Source organism: Polypterus senegalus, chromosome 4, assembly GCF_016835505.1.
Source record: "Polypterus senegalus isolate Bchr_013 chromosome 4, ASM1683550v1, whole genome shotgun sequence".
Taxonomy (NCBI): domain Eukaryota; kingdom Metazoa; phylum Chordata; class Cladistia; order Polypteriformes; family Polypteridae; genus Polypterus; species Polypterus senegalus.
Window position 1 is genome coordinate 66,445,372 of NC_053157.1, and position 25,016 is coordinate 66,470,387.

The window sequence follows — 25,016 nt, forward strand, 5'->3', positions numbered from 1 at the left end:
GAGTCTGTCTGTTCTGTCTATATCTGTCTGCTTTTCACAGGAAAACTACTTAATGGATTTAGATCTTTTGTTTTTAATTTGTTTGAACATTCTGGTTGATCTTGCAACCACTCTCATCACACTACGTATCATAGTTAGCTAGCGGTACCGATTTATTTGCATGAATCCGAGAGAGATGCAGCGGGATGAGAGGTGGGGCCCTCCTCATTCACGCCCCAGCCTCGGGGCGTATCTGACATCCACTTAGCAAGCAAACAAGAGAAATACTCAATGGATTCAGATTAGGGTTTTTTTTCTAGAATTTGCTTGAACAGTCTGGTTGATTTTGCAACTTCTCTCATAATGCTAAGAATCTGTTTGCTTGCAGTAGCAATATATTCGCACTAATCTACTGTTTTTTTATTATTCAGTTTTATTCTGTCAGTGATGTTCACGTGGTACAGTGAACTTGTCAAAGCGCAAATGCAGCATGGTAGTCTGATAGCGATCACAGGACATCTTACCTTTGATTGCCATTACAACAAATAGTTCTGAACAGACATCAACCACAGCACCAACTGTTGTTATCTCTGCTCTTGTGCAAAGAATGGAGATAAATGCAATCAACTCCGAGAGGGAGAGGCAAGTCTGCTGTACCATGTGAATGTCACTGACAGAATAAAACTGAATAAAACAAAAAACAAAAAACTTGTGCTAACATTTACAAGTAGCCAAAATTTACACCAGGTGTTACAGACTCAAATCAAATGTATGCTTTTATTATATTATTGTAATAATAGCAGCTCACTACTCCAAATGCAGTGTGCCCAGCCTGAAACCCAGAACCTCTGGTTATAAGGTGTGGAAGATGAATGTTCTCTTCGTTCCCTTGTACTAATTCATGTCTGAGAAGTAAGCTTTACAAAACCATGTAATAGCATGCTTTGTTTTAGCAAACAGAAAAATATTTGTGCAAAGAACTCAAGGTCTGAGCATTCCACACATGAGTCTGCCTTATCACGTTTTCCCTTAGCTTACATCTGAACGCCATAACAAAAGGGGCCAAGAAATCAAGTTGCATAAGGGGCGTTGAAGGGGCTCAAGGATTGTGTATAATAAACGTGTTGACTGTTACATTTTATAATGATATTAAATCACGCATTCTAGGGGTATAAAACTGGACCCCACCCAACAGACGGGGTTCAGAAGAGCCCTGACGCTGTCATGTATATTTGATTGTCAGCTTTTCTGAAACTCTTCTCACCGTGACTCTGAAAAATAAAGCTGCTTTATAACCACGCCTGCTGTCGGGTCTGAGATTTCGTCCACAAAGGCAGCAGTTCTCACCTCTGTAACATGCAAGAATAAATATCAACTTCCTGTCAATTGACATTTCAGCTTGGGTTTTTAACTCATTGATAGCAACATGAAAATCAAAAAAAAAAAAAACCTTTGGTTATATTCTTGAATAAAAGCACATGTGTTTATTTGATATTTGGACTAAAGTCTTCACACATTATACACTTCACGTCATTATTAGCATAACATGGAAAAAGTTTCTATTTTAGCTATGTGTTCTGCGGTTCCTGTGATCCTACACTTGCACAGATCGTTGCAGACACGTTACACACATGAAATGTATATATTTCAAATAACGATATATTATTTACCATATACAACTCCAGGCACATCACAGCCAGATAAAGAGACTTCAGCTTTGAGAATTTTGCGACTGACTTCAGTTCTGTCAGGTTGGGGAGATGGGATAGCAGGCTGCTTGCTGCTCAGCCTGTGCTAATCAACACATTTGCGAAACAAAAGATGCTGATGGAGAGGTGCAAAGGAATTTAAGGTGGCCTGGGATTAAGAATTTTTTCTTAGGCTTCAGGGATTCTAGTGTTAAAGTAGTTTTGTTCTCTTTAGAGCAAACATGAAGTTTAAGTCACACAGCCTGCTCTCCGGATCGCATATTCGCCTTTCCAATAGTTATGTCCTATTGAAAACATGGGCATGCATCATTATTTCTGTTACTTGTTTGCAAATGTGTACACTCGTTTTTTGGGCACCTTTTGTCCTATTACTTTGATGCTGAATTGGAACATGGCTCTGGCCTGTCCTCCAAGATGTCAGTAGAGTTGAGCTACCTGCACTGGTACTGAGGTTTAAAAGCTGGTATTGACACCAAAGTCCAAATTTTAGTACTGATCCAACATTACCACAAACAGTAATAAGCATAAGTGTCTGCAGACAAGCAAGGAAAAGTGTTTTAGACAGTGTAAATGGGGGAAAGCTTCATCGAACTTTGGAGCCAGGACATTAAGTTTATTTGGTGATTTGTGTTTGTTGTACCATTAGAGAGTGCTGGGACTGAGGCTTGTTCCAGTGACTGTCACACAGATTTTTTTACAGCTCAACGCTAGATCAGGAAAATTGTAATTGACTTATGTAATTAGTCACTTCTCTAGTGTGACAGCAGGTTTAACATAACCGACTGAATACATTGTTATTTCTTAGCACAAAACAATATATCTGCAGCAAACGTACTCAGTATTAATGTTTTTTTTACAGAAATATTTACCTGCTTCTTTGTCCATGTCATCACTTTTCAATGTATCAGAGACACAATGGTGGTGAGGTGTTTCACTAAAACAAAACAAAGTTCTTAAAATTATCAGCAGAATGTGGGAAATAAAATGAAAAAAAAAAAAAGTTCAGCTACACTAATCATTGACTAGTATATATAAAGGTTCTGCAAAACATGAGTAAGAGTCATAAGGTGAAAAAAGGTTTAGGAGTCAGGGATCATTATCATCACCAGGTTAACAGCTATTTTCCAGGTTGGCCAGTTTCCACACCTTCTCCTTCAGTCTTGACAGCCCCCAGCATTCCTTGGGTAAGAGTAATTACCCTCATGTCTCTCAACACCAACTCCAACCACATCATCTTTGGTGTCCCTCTGGCCCTCATCCGAAACACCCGATCATGATATGAGGTGGCCAACACTTTAGTATATCTAAAAACATACTTCCAAAATTTCAATACGCAAAGTAGCCCTCATTGGCTCAGTACACTCATGGAAGGTGAACACAGCAACAGATTTCTCATGAACACTTTGACCTGCTTGCTCATAACAGATCTACTATATAGTTTAAATGATTTGTTTAAAGAGTGTACTTTTGATATCGAAAATGTGCACGATAAATGTAAAGACAAGTCAGAAACGTGACATAAAAAGGTATGATGGCACTACAATAAAATCTGCAGTCAACACAGTAAGCTGATGTCTTCATTGTGAGCTGGAAACAACAGCTTGAACATAAAATGTTTGATTAACCAGATCAAAATTAGAGGTGTGATTTTAATGATATTTATTGTTTTCCCATTATCTAGCTAGTTTGTTTTCTGTTATGTCTGAGATCACTTCTATGTATAGTATAATAATTTTACAAGCTTGAACCTGCACTTCTACATAATGCATTCTACCTCTTATACAATGTAGATAATTCTAGGATCGCAGAAATACAACATATAAAAAACAGCAGGTCTGTTACACAATTGCTTTAATACAAACTTGTGAATCCAGTTAAAAGAGTTTTTATGTATAATGATTGAAGAAAGCAAGATAATGTGAGCTACAGGCCTTTGTCAATTATCTAGTAACACAAAAATTACCTTCATAATACATATCAGGTTCAGGCAGTCTAGAAATACAGCTTCTTTACAGTGGCCCCAGCCCCATGTGGCACTACTAATTAAAATTAGCTTAAGTACTCAGGCTCTCATTGTTAATGGAATTATTTAACAAAGTGTTATTAAAAACTACAGTGGCATGCAAAATCTTGGCACCCTTGCTTAAAATGTCTTTTACTGTAAATAGTTAAGTTAGCAGAAGATAAACTGATCACCTAAAGGCATACAGCCCTATATAAAACTAAGTTGTCAATATAGACTATTAATGCTAACATTTTTGTAAACAATCATCATAACCATGCTAATTAAAGATAGCATACAAAATTCCTTGCACTATTGTGGGTTGATAGACAAAAGTCTCCAAACACCTGTAAACCACTTATCTCCAATTGGAAGATCCAGTCACAACCGTAAATTCAGTGACCTTGAACAGCACGCACCCCCAATTACAGTACAGATCCCAAATGCATACCATGGATTGGCTGTGCACAAAAAAGTGTATGCAAATATAACAAGAGTTCTTCTTGTTTGTAACAAAAGAAGGATCATCCCACTACAATGACCAATTTTATGACTGAAGCAGAAAACAACAGTCCTAGCATAGTCAAGCACTTCAAAGAGCTTGCTTGTCAAGATGCACAATGATGACAGCAACCAGCAGGAGGTACAAAGCCGACAGAGAGAGATAGAGAGAGAACCAGAATTGTCTGCAAAGCTAACTGCAAGGGGTCATGCTACTCCTGAGGAGGAGCTGCTTCCAGATAGGCTCATAGGTTTATTTTTTTTGGCAGACAGACAAGGTGTTCAAATAACACAGACAGGCAACATTCACTGTGTCAAGTATCAACATAATCAGTAAACTGGCAGGACTACTTTTTTTTTCTGTTAACAAATCAAAGAATGATTGCTGTCCAAACCAGTGAGATAAACCAGTGAGATAAACAGGAAACTCCAACATAGAATGTTCACTGGCTAGAGATGACTGTATATTCTATTACAATCACTTGATCTATAGCTACAAATGCAAAAGATTTGACAGCCTGCAGATAGGCGTTACTGATCTGAAGGCCACTGTGGAGACTGTATAAGGAGTAAAGGATACTGCAAGCTCCTTAAGACCATAGTCAGGCTAGACAATTCAGCTCTGAAAAATCAGTCTACTCTAAGAAACTCTGTAAAAGATGTTCTCAAATTGTTGAAAACTAACTATGCAGGAGGGAGGCATCTCTGAATGTCTAAAAAAGGGCATGAAGGCATAACCGATCTCTCCCTCTTGATATGAAAAGAAAAAAAAAATAAATGGGCGCACAATTTTAGTAAGTCAGATGCTGATGGAAAGGTGTGAGCGGATTTACAAGTTTTTTTGTAAGCTTTGGTAATTCTAGTGTTAAAAGAGTTGAAAACAAAAGGCCACAGCTTTAGGACAGAGTATATACGGAAGCTACAATGCTTATCTAAATTCTTACCTGCCTTTATGCCATATGTAAAGTAAAAGAATAATACTGTAGCAGACCAAGGCACTTATTAAACAAATGGGGTCATGTACCTGGAGTGGTCTACAGTATGTGTGTTTCTTTTATGCACTCCTTACAATGTAGAAAATAGGTTTCTGTTTTGTCTCTGTGTCAAGTCTTTTGTTTAGTTTATTTTTCTCAGTCCCTGCCCTTCCACAGCTTTTTTTTAATATATGTCCAACACATGAGTAAAAGGGTAGCACTGCAAACGTTTAAGTGAGTTGTCCTCAAGTGTGTTCTCATTTGAGAATCACGTTTGGCCCCCCCAGACTAATAACCAGTAGCTGTCCATTTTATTTTCACTGCAATGTATCTTCAGTGTCAATAATTAAATTCTCAACATCAAAAGCTAAAACATTTATCAAACAATTTACAGACTTGAGAAAACGTTTTAACTAACTTAAGAACAAAGAATTTTCTGCAGAATACGCAACATCTGTAAATACTTTTAGTAAACCTTCAGCAAAAACTCTAAAGTCAGAGCAGTTAAAAACTGCAGCAAAGCTGAGAAATACAAATAGATTACGAGGTGATAAAACAATAGTGCAGGGGGTCCCCAACTCCAATTCTGGAGGGCCCCAGTGCCTGCAGATTTTCATTCTAACCCTTTTTTCATTAGTGGCCTGTTTTTACTGCTAATTAACTTCTTTTGAATTAATTTTATTTGATGCAGACCCTTTAATTGTTTCTTTTACCTTAATTAGCAGCCAAACAATGATATAGAAAATGAACCAATATATGACCAGCAAACTGTGTCGATCACACAATATATGAAAATAAATAAACAGGTCTCAGGAATGCTGATCTGCTCAGGTACATAAAGCATTTTACCAGATCTCTTAGGAAAGAGAAAATCAACAATTTCAAATGTCTCTTATTGCACAATGAGGACAGCAACAAGCGATTGTGACGATGTGGGTTCGGCTCCATGCTCCCATCTCTGTTCGGGAGCCCTTGAACCCAACACCATCGATAATGTCACCGAGATGAGCTAGACAGTTGAGGCAATAACAACTGAGCAAGGGGATGGTTCAAAAAGTGCAAAAGTGCTTTCATTAAAATACGTAAACAAAAGCAGAGTGTTCAATTAAATAGTGCTGTGCAGTTCAAAATTCTTCAATAAATAATCCATAAGAAAAACGTGGAGATAAAACAATAGAAAAAACAATCCTTTCAAAACGAGGTTAAAATGTTCTCTAGGAAGCAGTTTTTAAAAACTATGACAAGCTCGGTGCTTCTTTCCTGTTAGCAACAGCGTCTCACCTGCTTCTCCCATACGGGCCCTTCAGCAGGCGAGACGCTCTCTCTGCAGCTGCCCTTTTCAACTCACACACAGGTCTGGAGACCACCCGATCCTGGCTTCGGTCTGGCACTCATCCCAGACCTGAGACTTGGTTCACCCAACGGCCAAGACGCTCACGTTGGGGAATCCATCACCAAGCCTCCCCCTGCCTTTCCGGCCTTCCGCGGCCATTCGCCTTTCCCTGGTCACTCCCGCTACCTAATCGCTCAGCGGGAGCGACTTCAACGTCAACACCTGGTTGTCGGCCTAACACCCAGCTTCCTCGAGTCTGCCCACGAGCGTTCGTTCACTCGCCCCCATACACGCACCGTGTGTCCCTCTCTCTTGCATTGACTTGCTCCCTCGCTTCCTGTAACCTCCGTTTCCTTTTCCTTTTGTTTTTCTGACCTTTCTCCCAACTGACTCGCGCTTCTTTTTATATGGCGAGGGGCCATAGCAGCTGCAGCATATTAGCCATGAGAACAATCACGGATGTGGGTAGTTCCTCACCTGCGCACTAGGTGAGAGACACCCACACCGCAAATCGCCCCGTGGCGAGTGCAGTGATTTATTTAAAAAAAAAACGCCCTTTGCTAAGCGAGCTGTGGACCCATAACACCACATTCATGGAATTAAAGAACGGATTTAATTAACAACAAGAATCAGCACCTAATCAAGCAACTGGTTGGAGTGATATTAGTTGAAGTTTGAGGCCCTGACTTAGTTGGTCTTCTCTTGACTCACTCACTTTACGTTTCATTTCTGTTTGGGTGCCATTTAAGAAAAGAAATGAAGAAATTCAGAGAACAAATCTTAAAAAACAAGTCAATTAAAATTAATTCAAAAGACATGAATTAGCACCAAAAACAGTCCACTAATTAAGAAAATGGCTAGAATGAAAACCTGCTGCCATTGGTGCCCTCCAGGACCGGAGTTAGGGGCCCCTGCAATAATGTCTCCTAATGACTAACATACAATGGTACTGCCAAAGTTAGCCATATACAAAGAAAAACAACTTTAAACACAATTTCTAAAAAAGAATCTAAAATACATAGAATTTCAATTTGTGCTTATTATATGTATAGAGAAACCATGGGCACAGACTCCAAACTCTGACTGTCAACTGGCTTCATTTCTAATGTAGATAACTACTTTTTGGAGAAAATCCTTGGTCGTTCAGATTTCTTAAAACATTTGATATTCTGCATACAATATTTACATAATTTAAATTCTCTTACCAGTTCGACACATCATTATGGAATCTAGTTTTGGTGTTTTCCGAAATCCACCACATTCCTGGTGATTTCACAATTCGCTTTCCTGCTGCCCGCGAGACCACAGGTTTCAAAATTTCCTCATAATTATCCTCATGCAATGATGGAAGCATTTTTCTTTTATTTTTCTTTTTAGAATTTCCTGAGAAAAAATATTTTATATTAGTCAACTAATGTAAAAACATTGATTCTACAGAATAAGGCACAATCATATGAAGATCATAAGAAATATTACGTTAATAAAGATACAAAGAGCGATTCAATAGACCATGATGAATAAAAAATCTGGACGGCAATTTCCCTCGCCCGGACACGGGTCACCGGGGCCCCCTCTGGAGCCAGGCCTGGAGGTGGGGCTCAATGGCGAGCGTCTGGTGGCCGGGTCTGCACCCATGGGGCTTGGCCGGGCACAGCCCGAAGAGGCAACATGGGACCCCCATCTCATGGGCTCACCACCTATCGGAGGGGCCAAGGTTGGGTGCAGTGTGAGTTGGGTGGTGGCCAAAGGCAGGGACCTGCGGTCCGATCCTCGGCTACAGAAGCTGGCTCTTGGAACGTGGAATGTCACCTCCCTGAAGGGGAAGGAGCCTGAGCTAGTGCGCGAGGTTGAGAGTTTCCAGCTAGATATAGTCGGGCTCACCTCAACGCACAGCTTGGACTCTGGACCCAATCTCCTTGAGAGGGGCTGGACTCTCTACCACTCTGGAGATGCCACCGGTGAGAGGCATTGCCCCCCAACTTGGAACCTGTACATTGGGGTTTACCCCGGTGGATGAGAGGGTAGCCTCCCTCCGCCTTTGGGGGTTGGGGTCGACGGGTCCTGACTGTTGTTTGTGCGTATGCGCCGAAAAGGAATTTTGCAGTACCAACCCTTTTTGGAGTCCCTGGATGGGGTGCTAGAAGGCATACCTTCTGGGGACTCCTTCGTACTGCTGGGAGACTTCAATGCTTACGTGGGCAATGACAGTGAGACTTGGAAGGGCGTGATTGGGAGAAATGCCAACAAATTTACCATCCATTCAAGCACTTTCTACTAGATGCAGAGCAAATTGCTCAAACATATGAATCAAACCTTTACACAGCTTTTATTAAGCTCAATGGCTCAACTGGTGTGGGGTTTATTACCTAACTAAGACACTTTGTTAGCAAGTATAACTTCTGAAGGGAAAGAATAAACACCTTAGCTTTTTCATACTTACAAAGGTATCAGAAAAGTCTGTCCCTGGTCCACATTATTTTTCAATCTTGGTCCACTCTTTATCATTAGCCCCTTAAAATTGGTCCTTTATTAACCTGTATCACTATATGCCATTCTCAAAAAGTCTTCATACACACTCAACATTTTGTATTTGCTGGACAGTATCACCTTAAATCAACCCAAATATTTAAACTGTTTAGTTCCAAACAAGCTCTGTCTGGTAATAAAAACAAATCGATCACATCTTCTTTCCTCATTTAAATTGTCTCTGCCAAAGTTTTTTTTCTTTTGCTATCTATCCTCTGGACAAATTTATTAGAAATCTTAGTAGAGCGGTTACTATTTTTATTAAAGTACATATGTTGTTACTACAGGTAGAGCAACTCTAATCCTTGATGCTTGGAACCAGAAATACCTTGAAACATTTGCATATACATATTTTGGGGATAAGCCACAAGTCTAAACACAAAATTTGGTTCATATACCTGTACACCTTATGCATATTGGCTGAAGTTAATTTTATACAACATTTTAAAAAATGTGTGCATGAAACAAAGTTTGTGCACAGTAGCATAAGCAGAATACCAGTATTACCTGTTAAAAAACAGGTATAACAGTAAAAGAATGAGACAGACTGGCACAGTAGACATGAAAATGATACAGAAGGCTTCCTTCAATCCTTTTAAATAGTTTTCGGACAAATTTAAAATTCCACTATTCATCATTGGAGCAGCAGACAGGAGGGCATAAATTCCTACACCTCCACAGTAGCTCCCTGTGGATGGGAAAGATGCACCAGGACTCTAAATACTTGGATATCGTCCTTTTACAGAGACACCCACAACCCCCCATACCCCCATGTTCTCCCAATCCGTCTACTAACTTCATAGGATCAGTCACCAGAGACATAAATGTCACTGCTGAGGTAAGTATACTTCTCAAGGAGGTCAACATTCCCTCCACAAACAGACATACTGCTGATGGCTGTACTCAAGAGGTCATAAAAGGCCTGGATTTTGATTTTTATCCAGGACAATCACAAGCCCAGACACACAAAATCTCATCAGCCCTGATAAGTGCTTCCATTGAATCCGCAAAGATCACAGCATCATCAACAAAGTCAAGATCAGTGAATGTCTCTTTACCAACAGATGCCCCACAGAAACTGGACCTCACAGACCCTGCCCAGTCCATCTAGGCATTGAACATAGTTGGAACAAGAACACACCCCTGACGAACCCCAGAATCAACTGGGAAAAATGCAGAGGATCTGCTTCCACTCTGCATAGCACTCACAATACCAGTGTATGTGCCGGCCATAATATTCGTCAGCTTCCGGGGGATTCTGCGAAGGCTCAGGATGTCCCAAAGTGGATCTGAAAAAACTGAGTCGAATATAGATTTTCTGCAACATTTTAAAATGCATTTTGAAGAATTTTAGCAGTCTGGTGTTCATTTTGTAAGCACCAAACATGGGACATGCATTTCTATGTCTCTGTTCCAGCTGGGAAAATAAAGGTCCCCTTCAGTGGATAAGACGAGAAGGTGCAGTGGGGGAAAAACAATAAAAGGCTTCCTACAGTCTTTTTAAATAGGTTTAGCTCAATTTTATCATTTTGTAAATGGAACAGCATTTCAAAAACAAAGGTTCAGCTGTGCAAATAATGTCCCCTCCATTGGATGGGATAGAAAGATATTAAACATGAAATTAATATAGAAGACTGTCTATAGTCTTTAAAAATAGATTTCAAACAATTTTAGTGGTACAGGCAGCATAAACGGGGTACGCATTTTTACAGCAAATGCCCAGTTATGGAAAGGATGGATGGGCACAGCAGATATTCAAGTGTCACTGAAAACTGCCTGAAAGGCTTGTATTAATGACACTGTGCACCATTTGAAAACCCCAATGTTCATTTATCACTGAATGCTTTCTACAAGTTTTTTTTAAAAACATTTGATCAGGTTTAATCTGCCACGATCAACTATGCATGTAATATACAATAAAAACAGTTTTACAGGATAATGACACCTGCTGTGAAAATGAGATCCTCCCCAATTTAAAAGAGTGGTCATAGCAGGCAAGGGTTTTATTTATTTTTTTGATAGAACTTAAAAGTATTTTATGCACACAGTTTTAATCACTCATTTGACAGAGGTGAAATTTAAGTTCCACAACAAAGCCTTTCCTAAGATATTTTGGTATTTTATCCCCAGCTTAAGGTACCACGTATGACGTAAAAGTAGATTAGTACATTTATTTTAACGATTTGTCTTTTAAATGCCTTTGTACAGAGTTCTTGTGTGTCAAGTAATGAAATATGAATTATTACTATTAATAATATTTTACTAAATCTGTTTTTCCATATTTCTATGCTGACTAGCTCCAGTTAAATAATTTACTAATAACAGAGCAAAAAGTGCGCACACCAAAATGACTGATGAACCAGCTAACAAGTGGCATTTTTCAGTACCATTTTAACAAAGTTTACTGTCTGCCATCAATTATGGAGTGCCCCAGTAAACCAATAATAATGCATAACGCACCTGCAACATTAAAATGCAGACTTTGTGACATTGATGTGTATGAAGAAACAGGAGGCACGCAGCTGCACATGCAGATTTATTGACGGACAGGCCGACATTTTGCGTGACAATCATATCTTAGTGCATCTTCACCAAATCAGAAAGGATACTGAATTACACGAGGCACAGATATCTTCATAACAGGGGCCCTAAATGATGAGCAGATGCATTTCAACCTCTTGCAAGTTTTCCATGCGTTTTGATGACCTGTTGCATCAAATTCGGCCCTTCATTCAGCATGCTAGCACAAGCGTAACCAGACTCTTCTTCAAATTAACCATTTAGGATATTTGGCCGTTGTGTCATCTGTGCCACGTAGTTAGAAAACGTTCACACAAGTCTGTCTCCAAGTCTTGACACCATTTTCACAGGGCAGCCCTTGTGCCCGGCACAGACTCGTCAAGTATAAACCCTTTAGTGGAATTCGGCTTACGAATCTCCTAGGGGGAGCAACAAATATGTTAATAGCACAACTGTTCAACAATAAAAAGGCCTTTTGCACCTGTCCCTTGCAAACTAAATAGAAATCATAATCGTCAAAGCCTTATTTTTAATTGCATTTGTGACCATTTCAGTAGTAATCTGAAGGCAGAAGATGTTTGAATTGCAGCACAGAATCTCCAATTAATTGTACAAAATGTGATTTTTGTGTCCAGTGATAAACAGAAATTGTTTTAATGATACAGTAGGCATGAAAAAATTTTGAAAGTAAAAATTTGGATTAGTACATAATTGTACATACATAATTACAAATTGTTTGCTTCATGCTTCAGACGGACATTTAGTTTGTATGTATATTTTTTTCTTTATTAATTAAAATTAAAACTACAACCACAGCATTTGTTTTAAGATGTTCAAAAAACTAAAGATTAAATGGTTAAAATATCAGGTGCGTGTTATGCAACCACTATGTTGTCTCTTTTGCCTTATATATACATGCTGTTGGGCTTGGTGATGTATTACTCTGAAGTCCAGCGTGTTATAAATGTAGTCTTTAGCTTTTGATTAACATTCTAAAGCCTGCAATGCATTTATTAACTGGTTTTATTATTATTTTGGTGGTATCAGCTTAATACTGTTCTTCAGTTAACTCCATTAAGTGGATGTGTGAGCGAAGTTTCTGCACTGGTAATGTAACCTCGTCTGCTGCTCAAAGTGCCACTGACCTATCATTACAAATCATCTCTTTAAACTAGTGCTTGATTAAGTAGAATCAGCATCTCATCTGCTCACTTATTTTGAAATCAATGCTTTGCTGAAAAATAAAAGTTCAAAAGGACTCACTATATTTAAAATTAAAACTTTGTATCAACTAGTTCCCACCCACAGAAATGCAAACGTTCGACTTACGATTTAGTCTGGGTGATAGATCTGCCACATGTCTACTCAAGACAGTTTTTCCAAACTGTACTCTAATGATGTAAAAATGTAATTTTGCATCTGAATAAATCGAAAGAGGAAAAGTAGACAGACCGTATGACCTCGACTTAACACCGTGATGGTTGTGCATTTCTGAGCAAGTCCAAGGGCGCAGAACAGCCCTTTTCTGGATGCCGTGATATTAAATGTACCCTGCCACTGCCCACTGTGTGGCGGGCACCTCCAAAATAATAAAACAAGTCTACCTTCAATCTACCTGCTCTTTTACTTTGGTCAGTATTTTCGCACTAACTGACTGGACATTATTTGTCTTGATCGTGGTCAGGACAGCGAACCATAAAAGCAGCCAAGAGAAGTATCTTAAATTCTAACAAAGCACACGTGCTGGGGCAAGAGATAAAAGATTTGTTTTTCTGCTCCAAACAACCCATGTGGTTTAAATTTAAGCATCCAGTCATCAGTAATAGACAGTGGTGCTGATGCTTCCTTTTTATAGGGGGCAGCAGCTTGGGATTTTGACTGCTCTCACAGTTTTCCGAATACAGCTACAATTTTTCTTTTTCTTAAAGTTGGTGTTTGTTCTTGCTCTAGTTGCTGCTGTGATCATTACTATTAAAGTACTTAAACAAAAAACAAAAAAAAAAAGGCAAGCAAGTACAAATGTACATTTTATGCCCACAATCGTTAACCACAACCACAAGGTTGTCGTCAGGGAGACTGTTTAGTGCAGGGGGCAATGTAGTCCCATCTCATTGTTCATGTCTGAAACCAACAAAGGTTTTGCAAATTTGTAAAGACCACAATGAGTGTTGTGAAAAAGTTAAGGTGTCAGGGAAGCACATATTAGGTAAGGCTTATCTCTTATGTGGAGTAATTTTAAGATTTTATTTGTTCTGTGCATTTTCCTATACTGGCAGACTTTGTGAATAAAAAGTTCAAAAGGTAAATGCTGGTTATCAATACTAATAAAAGGCAAAGCCCTCACTGACTCACTCACTCATCACTAATTCTCCAACTTCCCATGTAGGTGGAAGGCTGAAATTTGGCAGGCTCATTCCTTACAGCTTACTTACAAAAGTTGGGCAGGTTTCATTTCGAAATTCTACGCATAATGGTCACAACTGGATGCTATTTTTCTCCATATACTGTAATGGAGTTGAGCTCGATGGCCGTGGGGGGCGGAGTTTCGTGTGACATCATCACGCCTCCCATGTAATCACGTGAACTGACTGTCAATGCAGTACGTAGAAAACAAGGAAGAACTCCAAAAAGCGCTGAAGAAAACATGCATTATACAATTGAGGAGGCAGCGAAACAATAAGAAGCGAGCGACTGACACACACAACCATATTCATGAGTGTAGCTACTTCGGAATCAAAGCACGGTGTAAACCTAAAGTTTAAATTAAGTTCATAGACAGGCTGCTACTGGCGTTTGTCATGCCCACGGCTAATGTGGGATACAAGTTTAATGAGAGAACGCAGGATATAAATGAGAGTTTTGATCACTTTGTAACTAAGTTAAAATTGCTGGTAAGGGGCTGTGCTTATGCAAATTCCGAGAAACTGTGTTTGTGGGGGGGATTGACAATTAAGGAGGGTGGGGGAGTCACATCATCATCTCCCCTCCCATTCACCTCATTTCGGTCTGAGCTGAGATCCGCAGCTAACACAGTCTTGCGGGAAGCAACTTTGTGACGCTGCCACCAAATACTCACAGAAAAATCCACAACTTAATACAAACGCTGTCTCTAGAGTTTCTCCACACTCTGAATCCTCCAGGCACTACGAACAAAAGGTTACATTGACAATCATGTTACGTTATTTTTAAAATGTTTCCTTTTCTTAGCACAAGCACAGCTGAGAAGCTTCGATGCATGTGCTCCATAACGCGTTAAAAAATAACACATTTAATCACACTTTGCAATCCAAGCAAAGGGAAACTTCTGTCAATGCATGATTTCATGGTACACCGATTACATTGATCAGCTTCCGCTTCATTTTACCCTCGCACACCCTTGGTTTGAGAAGAAGTATGAAAAAATATGAGGTTAACACAGAAAAACAGATCACCAATTGAAGCTTTATGAATAATCGATTCGCCATCAATAATTGTTTTGGTAAAGCCATACTCAGTGTATCCATTATATGAACGGTAAAAAAGTAAGAGCGAGGGGAGGGTGACTTATTGAGGCATGCAGGCAAAACCACAATAGCACGCGGGCTCGATGTAGTGCACGTCAACTCGATTTGAATTGCGCGATCACATTCAAAAAAATATATCTTTTCAAGTTCTATTTAGTCCATATGTGTCAAACTCAAGGCCCTCGGGCCACATCCAGCCCGGCGTGTAATTATATCCGGCCTGCGAGATCATTTTATATATTATTGTTATTAATGGTCCGGGGATATGAAGCGCTGGTAACACAATAAACTATAGATCCCATAATGCAGAGCTTCAGCTGCCTTGCTGAAAACTTACCGCGTTAATCAAGTCTAGCTTATGATGCTGCAAGTTATTGCGAAGCTAGCCCACACGATGCCAAAGAGAAAAGTTGATTCTGAAAATAGAACCTTTAAAAACTGATGGGAGGCTGAGAATATGTTTACTGACATTGCCGGTAAACCCGTGTGTCTCATTTGCGGAGCTAATGTGGCTGTAATTACAGAATTTAATCTAAGACGGCACTATGAGACAAAACATCAGGATAACCTGAAAGACCTGAATGCAATGCAGAAGATGCAGAAAGCAGAAGAGTTAAAGAAGAATCTGACACTTCAGCAGACGTTTTTACCCATGCAAAATCACAAAGTGATTTCAAGTGAAGCTGCTTTTACGGGAGACACAAATGCACCAGTGCAACTTGCCCCACTTTCCCTGTTGCCAAGTAATGTTGAACCAAGTCAGCACAACGGTGTTCCCAAATACGCACTTTGCTGATAAACTGAGTGCACTGAGTTCGCACGGCGCTTTGGTGACTTTGAAGAAAAAAAAAAGAATTTTGAGTTGTTTCGCAACCCATTTGCCATCGATGTGGAAACTGCACCTGTACAGATTCACATGGAGGTGATTGAGCTGCAGTGTAATGGCACACTGAAGGCAAAGATACGGGGGTCTTTCCAGACTGTCTTAAGACTGCTGTAGTTAAACCCCTGCTCAAGAAAAATAATCTTGAGCCCTCTGCCTTTGAAAATTTTAGACCCATTTCTAACCTACCCTTCTTAAGTAAAATTCTAGAGAAGGCAGTCATTATGCAGTTAAATGACCACGCTATTCTTGATACATTTCAGTCAGGCTTCAGAACAAATCACAGTACAGAAACTGCACTCGTTAAAGTAGTAAATGACTTGCGGGTAAATGCAGACAGAGGCCATTTATCTGTTCTCATCCTCTTAGATCTGAGTGCTGCATTTGACACCATTGATCATAATATTCTTAGAAATCGCCTTAGTCAATGGGTGGGCCTCTCTGGCAGTGTCTTAAATTGGTTTGAATCCTACCTGGCAGGGAGAAAATTCTTTGTGAGTTGTGGTAATCAAATCTCAAAGACACATGATATCTGATATGGTGTTCCACAAGGCTCTATCCTGGGTCCGCTGTTATTCTCAATCTACATGCTTCCGTTAGGTCAGATTATCTCAGGTTACAACGTGAGCTACCACAGCTATGCTGATGACACACAGCTGTACTTATCTATAGCACCTGATGACTCCGACTCTTTTGATACACTAACACAATGTCTTACTGGTATTTCTGAATGGATGAATAGTAATTTTCTCAAACTAAATAAAGAGAAAACTGAAATTTTAGTAATTGGAAATAATGGATTCAGCGAGGTTATCAGAAATAAACTTGATGCACTAGGATTAAAAGTTAAGACGGAAGTAAAAAATTTAGGGGTAACCGTTGACTGTAATCTGAATTTTAAATCGCATATTCATCAGACCACTAGGACAGCATTTTTTCACTTAAGAAACATAGCTAAAGTTAGACCTCTTATATCATTGAAAGATGCTGAGAAATTAATTCACGCTTTTGTTTTCAGTAGACTAGATTACTGTAACGCACTCCTCTCAGGACTACCCAAAAAAGACATAAATCATTTGCAACGAGTGCAGAATGCAGCTGCTAGAATCCTAACTGGGAAAAGAAAATCCGAACACATTTCTCCAGTTTTGATGTCACTACACTGGTTGCCTGTGTCATTCAGGATTGACTTTAAAATACTGTTTATGGTTTATAAAGCCTTAAATAATCTCGCTCCATCTTATATATCGGAATGCCTGATGCGTTATATTCCAAATCGTAACCTTAGATCTTCAAATGAGTGTCTCCTTATAATTCCAAAAGCTAAACTTAAAAGAAGTGGTGAGGCGGCCTTCTGCTGTTATGCACCCAAAATCTGGAATAGCCTGCCAATAGGAATTAGCCAGGCAAATACAGTAGAGCACTTTAAAACACTGCTGAAAACACATTACTTTAACATGGCCTTTTATAACTTCACTTTAACTTAATACTGATACTCTGTATGTTCAATTCTTCATAATAATTATTCACAGTGGCTCCAAAATCCATACTGACCCCTACTCTCTCTTCTGTTTCTTTTTCCGGTTTCTTTGTGGTGGCGGCCTGCGCCACCACCACCTACTCAAAGCATCATGATGCACCAACATTGATGGACTGAAAGCCAGAAGTCTACGTGACCATCATCATCAGGTCCTTCCATGAAAACCCTAAATACAAAGAAGACTGTTTGACTTATGTTAGGTAGATTGCCCAGAGGGACTGGGGGTCTCTTGGTCTGGAACCCCTACAGATTTTATTTTTTCTCCAGCCTTTGGAGTTTTTTTGTTTTTCTGTCCACCCTGGCCATGGACCTTACTCTTATTCTATGTTAATTAATGTTGACTTATGTTTATCTTTTATTGTGTCTTCTATTTCTCTATTCATTTTGTAAAGCACTTTGAGCTACATTTTTTTGTATGAATATGTGCTATATAAATAAATGTTGATTGATTGATTGAAAGTACGATACTGCAGGGCCCGCACAGTTTATTCACTCCACTCCCGCAGAAATGCTCCAGTTCCATTGTAATTATCATAGAATTTAATTATTTATTTTTCTTCCTTGATGTCGCACCCAAAAAAGTGTGTGTATATATATGTGGATGTATGTGTATATATGTATATATATGTGTATATATGTATATATATGGTGTGTGTGTGTGTGTATGTATATATATATATATATATATATATATATATATATATATATATATGCCAGCAACACTCATGACAATGACAACACAATTACATTGACAATCATGTTATGTTATTTTTAAAATGTTTCCTTTTCTTTTACATAACTTCTTTAACACACTACTTCTCCGCTGCAAAGCGCGGGTATTTTGCTAGTCTGCAAATAAATGTTTATTTGAATATGCAATATTTAGATATTTTGTGCATATTTCTTTTATATTTAGCGACCATTTTTTTGTCAATTTATAAACGGAATACTGGATATTAATAAATTTTAATCCTGAACCACAAGTCAAAGCTTTTACGATTAATTGTTCTATGCCAGTTAAAAATGTAATAAATAGTCATCCTTGCATTACAATATAAAGCAGTTATTATTTTAAAAGTATCTCATGTGGTAATGTTCTATCAGGTTTTAAATCTATTACATAGTGAATACTGAACTGAATCTTGACTTTTAAAAATTATAATCGCAAATCACAGTATCTGTCAAAACAAAAAAAAACCTCAATTAGATATAATTCCCAAATTGTTCAGCCCTATAACATATTACTCTAAAAAGTGTCTCAGAAATACACAAAAGTGATTATTTTTTCAGTTTAATGTTAAATTTAATTTTTGTTTTTTAATTATATTGATGAGGAGCTCTGTCTGAAAATGTGCCACTTTATTAAAAAAACAAAAAAAAAAAACAAAAACAAAATGGATTAAAGTCACTGGACAGCATTGTTATAATTTTTTATGTCCAAGTTTTACAAATAAAAATTGTGGCACCTGCTGAAAAACAACTGTTATAACTACTGACTGTAACATTAAATAAACTTGTTATAAATGCTTAATGTGATAAGGTGCACTGTGACTTCCAAGTGCGCTATTTTAATAATACAGTGGGATGCAAAAGTTTGGGCAACCTTGTTAATAGTCATTATTTTCCTGTATAAATCGTTGGTTATTACGATAAAAAATGTCAGTTAAATATATCATATAGGAGACACACACAGTGATATTTGAGAAGTGAAATTAAGTTTATTGGATTTACAGAAAGTGTGCAATAATTGTTCAAACAAAATCAGGCAGGTGCATAAATTTGGGCACCACAAAAAAGAAATGAAATCAATATTTAGTAGATCCGTCTTTTGCAGAAATTACAGCCTGTAAACGCTTCCTGTAGGTTCCAATGAGAGTCTGGATTGTGGTTGAAGGTATTTTGGACCATCCCTCTTTACAAAACATCTCTAGTTCATTCAGGTTTGATGTCTTCCGAGCATGGACAGCTCTCTTTAACTCACACCACGGATTTTCAATTATATTCAGGTCTGGGGACCGAGATTGGCCATTCCAGAACGTTGTACTTGTTCCTCTGCATGAATGCCTTAGTGGATTTTGAGCAGTGTTTCGGGTCATTGTCTTGTTGAAAGATCCAGCCCCGCAGCTTCAGCTTTGTCACTGATTCTTGGACATTGGTCTCAAGAATCTGCTGATACTGAGTGGAATCCATGCGTCCCTCAACTTTGACAAGATTCCCAGTCCCTGCACTGGCCACACAGCCCCACAGCATGATGGAACCACCACCATATTTTACTGTAGGTAGCAGGTGTTTTTCTTGGAATGCTGTGTTCTTTTTCCTTCATGCGTAACACCCCTTGTTATGCCCAAATAACTCATCAGTCCACAGCACCTTATTCCAAAATGAAGCTGGCTTGTCTGGCATACCTCAAGCGGCTCGGTTTGTGCTGTGGGCGGAGAAAAGGCTTCCTCTGCATCACTCTCGCATACAGCATCTTCTTGTGTAAAGTGCGCCGAATGGTTGAACGATGCACAGTGATGCACGGTGCATGGTCTGCCACTTTGAGCCTTAACTTGAACTGAGCCTGTGGTCTTCCATTTCCTCAATATGTTCCTAACTGTGGAAACAGACAGCTTAAATCTCTGGGACAGCTTTCTGTATCCTTCCCCTAAACCATGATGGTGAACAATCTTTGTCTTCAGGTCATTTGAGAGTTGTTTTGTGACCCCTATGTTGCTACTCTTCAGAGAACATTAAAGGAGGAGGGAAACTTACAATTGACCCCCTTAAATACTCTTTCTCATTATAGGATTCACCTGTGTATGTAGGTCAGGGGTCACTGAGCTTACCAAGCCAATTTGAGTTCCAATAATTAGTTCTAAAAGTTTTGGAATCAATAAAATGACAACGGTGCCCAAATTTATGCACCTGCCTGATTTTGTTTGAACAATTATTGCACACTTTCTGTAAATCCAATAAACTTCATTTCACTTCTCAAATATCGCTGTGTGTGTCTCCAATATGATATATTTAACTGACATTTTTTATCGTAACAACCAATGATTTATACAGGAAAATAATGACTATTAACAAGGTTGCCCAAACTTTTGCATCCCACTGTATTTAAAGCATTTCTTTCATGTTTAATTTTTTACTGGCTTCAACTACAAGCTGCTCATTGTGGCAGTTTTATTTGTACAAAATTAATGATTACAGATAAAAAATGTAATGCTCTGTGTGGTGGATGGTTGGGCTCTTAACTGGCTGGGACGCCCTGATTATTGAAGGCCTGGGGGGAGAATACTTCTAGGATAGTTTCTGCCCTGGACCGACACAGGGCAGCCCAGCGATTTCCAGCTGAGCCACGGGTCATGAGCTAAAAGCTGTACCCTGATGAACACAGGGGGTGCATGGACATTTTCGGGGCCCTATTTGGCAGCACTTCCACCACACCCTGAATTGCTGCTGGAAGAAGCTCATTGGGCACAAGGAGTCCTTCTGGGAGTCCTATAAAAACGGGCCAGTCGCCAGTATTCAATGGCCAGAGTCAGGAGGAAGAGGACAAAGCCTGTGTGGAGGATTGAAGACGGTGGAAAAGGTACTACGTTGGTGTTTTATGTACTGTGTTGTGCTGTGGGGAGCAGAGAAAAGTGGTCCTCAGCTGAAAATAAAAGTGTGTGTTCTGTGCTAAACCTGGGTCCTACAGGTCTATGTCAGGGTTAGTGTGGCTGTACCCGCCCGCACATCATACTTGGAAATATGAAAGAATGCTACACCTGTGGAAAAAGAAGTTCAGCAATAGTTTTACTTTGGACTATGAACAGTAACACACTTTCTAAAGCATCACATAGGGGTAAGATGTATTAGAAACACCTTAACTATTGTTTCATAGGGTCATTATTGTTATGCGTATAGAGCACAGTAGTATTCTTATTTTTATCTGCTGATGAACATGTCATCACAGTTAGGGACCATGATTAGAGAGTACTGGGGGGTGATAACAATTCTGAGAACTTTAAATAATTTTTGAAAAATCAAAATAGAAAAATAATATCCTTAAAATCTTACCTGATTTGACTGAACATTTTCTTTGTCTTTTGCATGAAGAAGAATTGGATGTTGCATCAGCATTGACACTCATCTTAATTTGGTTACTTGTGTTTGATTTTAAGGCTCTTTTTGTTTTTTTAGCTGTTATCTTCGAGACCTCCTCTGAATTAACATTTACTTCATTTCTTCGCTTTCTGGTTTCCTTTGTAAATAATTGCCTTGAAACATTTTGTGGTTTTGGGTAATGTTTTTGCTCATTAGGACTGGTCTGGTGCTCTTTTGATGTACTGCCCAGATCCAGTAACTCCGCACTTTCTATGAGGTCTAACATCTCAGCATGGCTGGTTTTCCTAGGAATGGAAATTGGTTTAATATTCTCCACAAATAAAAAGTCTTCATCAAATTCTGAGCTATGTATATTGGGGGAATCACATATCCAGTGTTCTTTATTTCTGAAATTATAAAAACACAATGTATTAAAAAAGGGAGGCAAGGCAAAGCCGGCTCATGGATCTAGCATGACAAGTTTAAATCCCACATCTAGTTATTGTTCGTATTAATCTCGCTCCATCGAATATTTCGGAATGTTTGACACCTTGCATTCCAAATCGTAACCAGATCTTCAAATGTGTGTCTGCTTAGAATTCCAAGAGCTAAACTTAAAAGAAGTGGTGAGGCAGAATTCTGCTGTTATGCACCTAAAATCTGGAATAGCCTGCCAATAGGAATTCGGAACACTGTGGAACACTTTAAAAAAAAACTGCTAAAAACACATTACTTTAACATGGCTTTCTCATAACTTCATTTTAGTTTAATCCTGATGCTCTGTATATTCAATTAATTATCATTATTATTCATGGTGGCTCCAAAATCTGCACTAACCCCTACTCTCTCTTCTGTTCTTTCTCCGGTTTTCTAGGGTGGCAATCTGTGCCGCCACCGCCACCACCACCAACTAATCAAAGCACCATGATGTCCCTACATTGATGGATTAAAGGCCAGAAGTCCACATGACTATCGTCAAGTCCTTCCATGAGAACCCTGGATACAATGAGGACTGACTGAGGTCATTTATGTTAAGGTAGAATGCCTAGAGGGGGCTGGGCGGTCTCATGGCCTGGAACCCCTGCAGATTTTTTTTCTCCAGCCGTCTGGAGTTTTTTTTTTGTTTTGTTTTTTCTGTCCTCCCTGGCCATAGGATCTTACTTTTATTCTATGTTAATTAGTGTTCTCTTATTTTAATTCTTACTTTGTCCGTTTTTCTTTCTTTATCATGTAAAGCACGTTGAGCTACATTATTTGTATGAGAATATGCTATATAAATAAATGTTGCTGTTGTTGTTGTATGGAATCTACACATTCCTCCAGGTAGTCTGGTCTTCAAGCACCCTCAAAGTCATGCAGGTTAGGCGATTCTAAATTGGCCGTTGTGTTATTTCAATTGTCAGTATGTGTGTGAGTGGGCCCTGTGATGGACTGGCAACCTGTGTTTTTTCCTTTCTTATGCCCAGCGTTGCTGGGAGAGCCTCTGATTTGAGAATGTTGTACATATAGCAGAACCACATTTTCAATTATTATTTAAAAACTTCTGTCAAAAGAAAAGGTTACTAAAACTAAGAAATTCCTGTCTTTTTCCACACAGTGAGAAATGTGTAAGAGTTTGAAAAATTAGCACCTTCAGTACAATTTGTTGTTGAATATTCTGAAACTATGCTAGTAGATGTTATGATCAATTGCATTTGAGTTATGAAAACTTTATAAGCCAATTCAGTTAATACCTTTTTACATTTGTAATGAAACACTAACACCACCAACTTGTAGTTTGCTAGCTGTCCAACGAGATGAAAACAGTGAACTGCCTTGTGTGTGTAAAATTAGCAGTACTTTTAGCAGATGTCATCTTGTACCTAGAAGATTCCTCAGAAAAGTGTTGAGAAAGATTACAAAGTAGCTCTAAAAACCAAACAAAGATTTCAGTTTTGCTCCATTGTGTTAAAAATGCCATTCTCAAGCAAGGGTCCTGTAACCTGTGGCCCACCTCACTTGAACATGCAGGCTAAACAAGCTCTTTGTTATTATAGATATGCCATCACAACTCATTTGCATTGGTCATTCATGCGCACTTTTAAAGCAGATATGTAACACTGCATTGTATGGAAAGGATCCCAATTTGTATGTCTGTCATGTCAGTTTATTAGATCATTTAAAAATGTCTTCTGAGTGCTTCTAATTACATATCTGCCCCACATTGCATTGTATGGAAAGGATCCGAATTTGTCTTCTGAATGCTTTTAATTACATATTTGTCCCTTATACACAATGACAATACAGACAGAAATTCAGTTTGGTGTCGCTCCTTGTATTTTCTTACACTTCTACAGACAATTCTCATTATATGCTTGTGTACTCTGCAATGTGCTGAAATACATTACATTTACTGCCATATCTCTAAAAAGTAATCTGCAATAAGAGCTGCTGTTGTCAGCATTTGAACGCTCAACTCCTATTCTATGTTCTATAGGAGTGGTCACAAACTCCAGTCCCCAAAACATTTTAACAGTGCTCTTAGAAAAGAGAAAATTAACAATTTTGGAAATGTGTGCAGCAACCAGCTATGGAATTAAAGAATGGATTAAATGAACGACAAGACTCTGTGCTAATTAAGCAATTGGTTGGAGTTGAATACCGTGACTTGGTCTTCTGTTGGCTCACTCATGTCACATTTCATTTCTGTTTGGGTGCCATTTAAGGAAAGAGATGAAGCAATTCAGAGGAATGATCACAAAAACAATCAGGGGAACAAATCTTAAAAAACAAGTCAATTAAAATAAAAGGAAAAAGAGTTAATTAGCAGCACAAAGTGGCCACCAATTAAAAATAGGGTTATAATGAAAACCTGAAGCCACTGTGGCCCTCCAGGACTGGTGTTTGAGACCACTGTTCAATAGTGTTAGGAGGTACTGTTTATATGCACTATTGTGCTTGACGAATTGTTAGGATTTGATTCTCTATCATGAAGGTGCTTATGCCATTGTATGTGGATGCGCGTGTTGAACTCAAATATCCAGTTGTGAGTTAATACATGCCATTTCGTTGTCAAGGTTACAAAAGACCATTATCTGCATTCTGACCAAAAGTCCTATAGTGACAGCTTTCAGTACCTCATGTTTAAATCATTTAAATGGAGGATAGAGAAAACATATCATCATACACATACAAACTATAGAAGTGTTAGACTGAATGGCTTGTGCTTATTATAACTGCTCTCATATGACAAAGAGTGGATATGATTAAATGTATTGATTAAAAACAGTGGAATAATAAAAGGATGCAGACATTACAAGTATGGGTCACTGTTGTGAGTGTGAAATTATTGACACTGTTCCACTAATTTTGTCATTACTGATTTGTATTTTTGCCTTTTTAAATACATGTCAAACATAGTGTACATTAGCATTTAGTGTCATATGGTTTTGAGTCCAGGTGTAAATATAATTTGCATTAGCTTAACCAAAGC

At 38.7% G+C, this 25,016-nt stretch overlaps 1 protein-coding gene across 2 annotated transcripts in view; it reads right to left on the bottom strand.

Moving 5' to 3' along the window:
- Positions 1-25,016, bottom strand: part of LOC120527411 — a 183,769-nt gene that overhangs the window by 74,661 nt on the left and 84,092 nt on the right. For both annotated transcript variants that reach the window (XM_039750795.1, XM_039750794.1), the window contains 3 exons: positions 21,518-21,951; positions 7,704-7,881; positions 2,558-2,622 (listed from right to left, as the gene is read on the bottom strand). In XM_039750795.1, coding sequence (XP_039606729.1) covers positions 2,558-2,622; positions 7,704-7,881; positions 21,518-21,951 — 677 coding nt within the window. The remainder of the gene's footprint in view (positions 1-2,557; positions 2,623-7,703; positions 7,882-21,517; positions 21,952-25,016) is intronic.